At 50.7% G+C, this 7,983-nt stretch overlaps 1 protein-coding gene across 2 annotated transcripts in view; it reads right to left on the minus strand.

Annotated features, from left to right (window-relative positions):
• Positions 1-4,932, minus strand: part of LOC106806259 (serine/threonine-protein kinase CDL1-like) — an 18,649-nt gene extending 13,717 nt beyond the window's left edge. Inside the window, exons 1-5 of one of the 2 annotated variants that reach the window (XM_014808136.1) lie at positions 4,853-4,932; positions 4,198-4,378; positions 4,021-4,072; positions 3,615-3,704; positions 3,190-3,282 (exon numbers count right to left, since the gene is read on the minus strand). In XM_014808136.1, coding sequence (XP_014663622.1) covers positions 3,190-3,282; positions 3,615-3,704; positions 4,021-4,072; positions 4,198-4,284 — 322 coding nt within the window. In that variant the 5' untranslated portion in view covers positions 4,285-4,378; positions 4,853-4,932. The remainder of the gene's footprint in view (positions 1-3,189; positions 3,283-3,614; positions 3,705-4,020; positions 4,073-4,197; positions 4,379-4,852) is intronic. The other variant, XM_014808137.1, reaches the window with a different exon arrangement.
• Positions 4,933-7,983: the final 3,051 nt, after the last annotated feature.

The raw sequence follows: 7,983 nt of genomic DNA on the forward strand, positions 1-7,983 counted from the left end.
GCCTTGTGATGCTGGGCGCCACGTTTTGGAGGAATGCGGGGAATGCTGGGGTATGCTGCGCCACGTTGTTGTGTGAGGTATGCGGGGATTGCTGGAATGCTGGCTCCAAACCGTTGGGTGTGTGAGGATGCGGGGATGCTGGGATGCTGCTCCACGTTTGTGTGAGGATGCGGGGATGCTGAGCCACGATTTTGTGAGAAATGCTGGGTTGCCTGAGCCAACGTTTGTGTAGGAATGCGGGGATGAGTGGAGCCACTTTGGTGTGAGGATGATGGGATGCTGAGCCACGTTTCGTGTGACTTGAGATGCTGGGGATGCTGGAGGCACTGTTTGTGTGAGGATGCTGGGATGCCTGAGGCCACGTTTGTGTGAGGATGCGGGGATGCTGAGCCACGTTTGTGTGCGGATGCAGGGATGCTGAGCCGTTTGTGTGAGGATGCGGGGATGCTGAGCCACGTTTGTATGAGGATGCTAGGATGTTGTTGAGTGGCCAGACTGACCACACATCTACGACAGAATCACTCATGATCTGTTAGCTAAGACAGACGGACCACACTAAGCATGCTCTCATCGAATTAAACCCGTCAAAAGACACGAAAATTCTGGAGATAAAACTTTAATAACGATCTTGGAAAAGTACAGAAATACGAGAAATACACGCCTACATACGCTGCTGCTTAACACACACATACGCACGCACACCTACTCACACACGCACGCGCGCACAGCCAAGCGTGCAAGGACTGCATCGGATATATCCCTAGAAACGCACACGTGCAGACAATCTCGCGGGCTGTGATCACGGGAGCTCCGACTACATCATGACCTCCTCTATCGTCACACGCCTAGTCGCGAGATCTCGTCACGGTGCGTCACAGGGGGGGGGGGGAAGAAGAATGTGACTGACAAAACCGTAAAATGACTCGCCGTGGCTGGCGAGCTAGTGAATGCTACACCACGAAGCAATAGCGACCGACTGACTATTCACGAGCAGTCGGACTAAAAAATAATTCAGAAAAAAACGACGACAAACGCTGTCCGTAAGTTCATGAGAAATTTTTGTCCATTCGTAGTAGCGATTTCGTGAGTTCGTATAGATGGTTCGTGGGTTTTTTTCTGCTTCGCAGTGTTAGCTGGCTTCCTCGGTGTGATGAGGACCACCACACAGGAAACTCTGCTCGCAAGAGAAGCTTAGACAGGTTTCACACCCAACAACCCGCCACGAGAGGGCAGTCACGTTGCTATCCCGCCGCCAGAGGGCAATCATGCCGCCCCGCTAGTCTGCATCTCACGGTTTTAGTTACTACGCGTTTGAAAACCGTATACGACATCCAACACGCACGCACGCACGCACGCACGCACGCTAACATCTAACGTCTACTACTAATTATATACGGTCACACAACGGCCGCTATAGAACACGGAATTACACGGTGTCATAATACGCAAACGAACGAGGACAACTTTTCTTCCTTGCACCTCTCTTGGCGTTCACGTCGCCGCGCTGGAGAGAGAGAGAGAAAACATTTCTTGCACGCGAGGATATCGCCTCCAGTAACGAGAGGAGAGGATCGAGCGGGAGAGGAGAGGAAAGGGACGAGCGGGAGAGGAGGGGAGAGGAGAGGGACGAGCGGGTGAAGAGAGGGACGAGCGGGAGAGGAGATGAGAGGGACGAGCGGGAGAGGAGAGGAACGAGCGGGAGAAGAAAGGGACGAGCGGGAGAGGGACAAACGGGAGAGGAGAGGGACGAACGGGAGAGGAGAGGGACGAGCAGGAGAAGAGAGGGACGAGCAGGAGAGGAGAGGTACGAGCGGGAGAGAAGAGGGACGAGCAGGAGAGGGACGAGCGGGAGTGATGGATGACAAGGCGGCGCAGACGGGCGGACGGACGGACGTGCCGCTCCGTAAACTACTACCGTAAGCAAAAAAATACACGCTCGCTATCGACAGCGCCACGCCCGTCCGCCATCAAGCGGGCGCGATAGAAAACACGCCCGGGAGTCTGCAGTGAGCAGAGAGCCGACACGACAGCGCACGCACCGCCATCTGACGGGTGAATGGGAGGGGAAGCAGATCTGTCGACGCCCCCCACCCCCATCTCTAATGAATTCTCCAAAATACACTGTAAAACGGGGCATCCATGCTCGATAACTCTTTACCCCCGCAAAGCCCACGCAAAAGAATCCCCCCGCACGTCCTCTCTCGCCCGCCGGCAACGTGGCGCCCTCTCTCGCCTTTTTTTATTTACGATTACTTTGGTATAAAAATATTGGTGCCACGTCATCATCGCGGAGTGACGTCATCGTCGTCGCGTGTCTAGAAGCCGCGGCACGTAAACTCCCGCCCACCGCGCATGCGCAGACTCCGTCCTCTACCGTGTGTACGCTACGCTACCACATGTACATACAGTGCAATACTACAATATACGAGATATATATATGTATATGTATATATATATATATAAGTATATATATACATATGATGATGATCGACCGACCGACTAAAGGGGAAATAATACAGACAACACGAGCTGCGAGCGTATGCTGCTGTAGAGAGAGAGAGGGAGATAGAGAGATGCAGGAACTCTAGCCTCCAGCCCGTCCTTCTACAGAACACTGCTTCAAAACACCGCGGGCAGCGGGAGGCAGGCGACTGCCAGCAGACGCCCGACAACGCGTCGCCGCCACCGTCGCAGCCGCCATGTTGTGTTTTCGACAGGCGTCCGTCGCGACAGGCCACGTACGTGCTGCTCTCTAGCGGCCGGTTCGCACAGCGTCTGCATCGTTACAAGTGTCAACCGCCTCTGCCGCCAGCGCGCACGCATGCACGCACGCACGGGTGAACGCACGCAAGCATGCACACATGGGTGAACGCACTCACGCACGCGTAAACGCACGCACGCACGCAAGGGTGAACGCACGCAAGCACACACGCACGCGTAAACGCACGCACGCACGCAAGCACACACGCACACATTATACGCTCCTGATAGTACATGAGTACATAAACACTGTGATTCATGCTGAAATGCATAATTCATTCTCAACTTTAGCTTCACACTACGTCAGTGTGATGTAGGTAGAGCTGGCAGATCGGACTACCATATCAGTGATCAGCTTCACATGTCTCAGAACAACCTGCATGGATTACCTAATGCTAGCTCCTCAGAAATATTGTCATACATGCTTACCGAGATCTCTCAGGACCCTGGCAGCTCGCAGGTGGTCAGTGCGCACCAGTACCAGATAAAGATCGGTGACCGTTTTGTTTTGGCTCTTCCATACTGTATGGCGGCATTGAAAAGATGAGACTCTATTTACAAAAGCACGTGTTAGATGCTGGTTAGCTCTTAGTTATGTTAGATCAGCAAAAATCAAAACTAGAACATTATTTCTCTTACGACAATAGAACTCTGTATGTTCCTCTGTCTTCATGTCAAACCTCTCAATTACAATACTGGTAACAACATTTTCAAATTATCTTAATGAATTCCTTCTCCAAGAAATTTATTGGGTAGGCACCCAATACGTAAGCAATGAACACACGAAATACATATGACATGAATCATATAGCAACAGATGTGCATGTTCATAACAATAGCTGACATGTTGTTACCATTATGTAACAATTCATAGGGACTCCTTCCTTGCTGAATCTTTATCGGAATCTCTGCCATGAAATCTTTGTCAATACGCATTTCTGCACCTAGATGAAATAGTAGTTTCAGCTTTACTCTCACCTTCCAAAATACGTACGTACTCACACCTTATGTAATGCATATGTGCTGCCATGCATAACGATGAAGAGAACTCAAGTGTTACATTATTAAATCACGCAAATGTCACAGAACAAGCATGGCATGCCCGTAAACTCACATTGTATTATTCATTTTGTTACGATGTCAATTGACATCAATAGAAAAAACTCTTACCACATGTGCACACTAATATTTTATAGATTGATGTACACATACAACTTGTATTCAACTTCACCTGCCTTCCCTGCCTGCCCTTGATCTTACCCAAATCTCTCCAGAAGTCAAACGTTCCATCTAGCATCTTCCGCAGCCTTTCCTAAAAATGCCAAATAAAGATGTCACACAATTTTTCTTCTACTAGGATGCAATGCTACTGAATTTAGCAGGTACTAGAATCAGACAAGGTAAAACATTTTTATATGAATAGATTTGACTGCGTACCAGTATACAGAAGTCGAGATCACCCAAGTCTATGGCATGGCATACAGGTTCTTGCCCAATATTTAGCTTGTTACCAGCTGACGCCATGACTGAAGTAAACCAGTCCCTACTTGGACATAGGTATGGTAGCGTATATGGTAGGCGTATATGGTAGCAGCAAGTATGACCCAACTAGCCTCTTCTGTAAAGAAAAATCATGCGATAATATCTGGTTTTCCTCAGTTACTAGCCCGATGGTCTAGTGAAATAAAAAGTTAACGTTGAACCCTGTTACTGTACTTCCATTAGCAGAGGTTGATGTATTAATTTGTTATGAGTTTTCCTTTATTTTACAAAAGTGCCTTGGTGCCCTTCTCAAATTGTGAGAGTCGCTTTGATGCCTTTTAAAATTGCCTTGGTGCCCATCCATTTTAGAGAAAATTCAAGGCAATTTCTCACATGCCCCAAAAAAATTGCCTTGCCCCTCTATGTCCAGTCCTATCTTAATCTTATCAACTAACATCATCCTATCCAATCACCTTACTGGACATCATCTCTATCCTTGCTACGCGCGAGAATTTCCCGTCATCTTCCTGTGCTACGGCCCTCAAATCTATCTGCGTATTTGCGCGCGGCATTTACGGACTGATACTACTTGCTCTTCGCATTAAATTACCTGCAAATCCGTTGATATTCGTTGGTATTTTGGAACGTCATAAATAAAATAAGAAATCGTACGCCATTCATGTTGATTCACTTGATTGGTCCCTACCAAGATAAACCACTCATGCGAAATCACGTGCAATGACGTGTAGTACGCAATGGAGCGCCACGTCCGCCATTTTAGGAAGCAAAACCCGCTCCGCGTCTGTTTGATACATAGAAATAATATGGATAACCATGGTTAATATATATATGTATATTATAGCTGCTTGATGCTGGGCGCCACGTTTGTGGAGGTATGCGGGATGCTGGGGTATGCTGCGCACACTTTGTGTGAGGATGCGGGGATGCTGGGGAATGCTGCGCCAACGTTTGGGTGTGAGGATGCGGGGATGCTGGGATGCTGCGCCACGTTTGTGTGAGGATGCGGGGATGCTGAGCCACGTTTGTGTGAGGGATGCTGGATGCTGAGCACGTTTGTGAGGATGCGGGGATGAGTGGAGCCAGTTTGGTGTGAGGGATGCATGGCATTGCTGAGCACGTTTCGTGTGACTTGAGATCGCTGGGATGCTGGAGGCCCACTGTTGTGTGAGGATTCTGGGATGCCTGAGCCACGTTGTGTGCCAGGTATCGCGGGATGATTGAGCCGTTTAGTGTGCGGTATCGCAGGGTATGCTGAGGTCCTTTGTGTGAGGATGCGCGGGACGTCTGAGCCACGTTTGTATGAGGATGCTAGGTATGCTTGTTGAGCTGGCCAGACTGGCCACCACATCTACGACAGAATCAACTCGATGAACTGTAGCTAAGACAGAACGGACCAACACTCAAGGGCATGCTCTCATTAATTAAACCCGTCAAAAAGACACGAAAATTCTGGAGATAAAACTTTAATAACGATATTGGAAAAGTACAGAAATACGAGAAATACACGACCTACATACGCTGCCGCTGTCAACACACACACGTACACACGCACACCTACTCACACACGCACGCGCGCACAGCCAAGCGTGCAAGGACTGCATCGGATATATCCCTAGAACACACACGTGCAGACAATCTCGCGGCTAGTGATCACGGGAGCTCCGACTACATCATGACTTCCTCTATCGTCACACGCCTAGTCGCGAGATCTCGTCACGCGGTGCGTCACAAGGGGGGGGGAAGAAGAATGTGACTGACAAAACCGTAAAAATGACTCGCCGTGGCTGGCGAGCTAGTGAATGCTACACCACGAAGCAATAGCCGACGACTGACTATTCACGAGCAGTCGGACTAAAAAATAATTCGGAAAAAACGACGACGAACGCTGCTCCGTAAGTTCATGAGAAATTTTTGTCCGTTCGTAGTAGCGATTTCGTGAGTTCGTATAGATAGTTCGTGGGTTTTTTTCCGCTTCGCAGTGTTAGCTGGCTTCCTCGTGTGATGAGGACCACCACACAGGAAACTGCTCGCAAGAGAAGCTTAGACAGGTTTCACACTCAACAACCCGCACGAGAGGGCAGTCACGTTGCTATCCCGCCGCCAGAGGCAATCATGCCGCCCCGCTAGTCTGCATCTCACGGTTTTAGTTACTACGCGTTTGAAAACCGTATACGACATCCAACACGCACGCACGCACGCACGCTAACATCTAACGTCTACTACTAATTATATACGGTCACACAACGGCCGCTATAATAGACACGGAATTACACGGTGTCATAATACGCAAACGAACGAGGACAACTTTTCTTCCTTGCACCTCTCTTGGCGTTCACGTCGCCGCGCTGGAGAGAGAGAGAAAACATTTCTTGCACGCGAGGATATCGGTCCCAGTAACGAGAGGAGAGGAACGAGTGGGAGAGAGGAGAGGGACGAGCGGGAGAGGAGAGGAGCGAGCGGGAGAGGGGAGAAGATGGACGAGGGGAGAAGAGAGGACGAGCGGGAGAGGAGATAGAGGGACGAGCGCGAGAGGAGAGGAACGAGCGGGAGAAGAAAGGGACGAGCGGGAGAGGGACAAACGGGAGATGAGAGGGACGAGCGGGAGAGGGACGAACGGGAAAGGGACGAACGGGAGAGGAGAGAAGGACGAAGCAGGAGAGAGACGAGCGGGAGTGATGGATGACAAGGCGCGCGCAGACGGGCGGACGGACGGACGTGCGCCTCCGTAAACTACTACCGTAAGCCAAAAAAATACACGCTCGCTATCGACAGCGCCACGCCCGTCCGCCATCAAGCGGGCGCGATAGAAAACACGCCCGGGAGTCTGCAGTGAGCAGGAGAGCCGACACGACAGCGCACACGCACCGCCATCTGACGGTGAATGGAGGGGAAGCAGATCCTGTCGACGCCAAACATACACTGTAAAACGGGCATCCATGCTCGATAACTCTTTACCCCGCAAAGCCCACGCAAAAGAATCCCCCCGCACGTCTTCTCTCGCCCGCCGGCAACGTGGCGCCCTCTCTCGCCTTTTTTTATTTACGATTACTTGGTATAAAAATATTGGTGCCACGTCATCATCGCGGAGTGACGTCATCGTCGTCGCGTGTCTAGAACGCGGCGCGCACGTAAACTCCCGCCAACCGCGCATGCGCAGACTCCGTCCTCTACCGTGTAGCTACGCTACCACATGTACATACAGTGCAATACTACAATATACGAGATATATATATGTATATGTATATATATATATATAAGTATATATATAACATATGATGATGATCGACCGACCGACTAAGGGAAATAATACAGACAACACGAGCTGCGAGCGTATGCTGCTGTAGAGAGAGAGAGGGAGAGTAGAGAGATGCAGAAACTCTAGCCTCCAGCCCGTCTTTCTACAGAACACTGCTTCAAAACACCACGGCGGCAGCGGGAGGCAGGCGACTGCCAGCAGACGCCCGACAACGCTCGCCGCCACCGTCGCAGCCGCCATGTTGTGTTTTCGACAGGCGTCCGTGCCGCGCAGGCCACGTACGTGCTGCTCTCTAGCGGCCGTTCGCACGGCGTCTGCATCGCTACAAGTGTCAACCGCCTCTACGCCAGCGCACACGCACGCACGCACGCACGAGTAAAACGCACGCAAGCACGCAAAGCACGCACGGGATGTAAGTGAACGCACGCACGGGTGAACGCATGCAAGACGACAGTCCTGGGTGA

Source organism: Priapulus caudatus, unplaced genomic scaffold, assembly GCF_000485595.1.
Source record: "Priapulus caudatus unplaced genomic scaffold, Priapulus_caudatus-5.0.1 Scaffold150, whole genome shotgun sequence".
Lineage (NCBI taxonomy): Eukaryota > Metazoa > Priapulida > Priapulimorpha > Priapulimorphida > Priapulidae > Priapulus > Priapulus caudatus.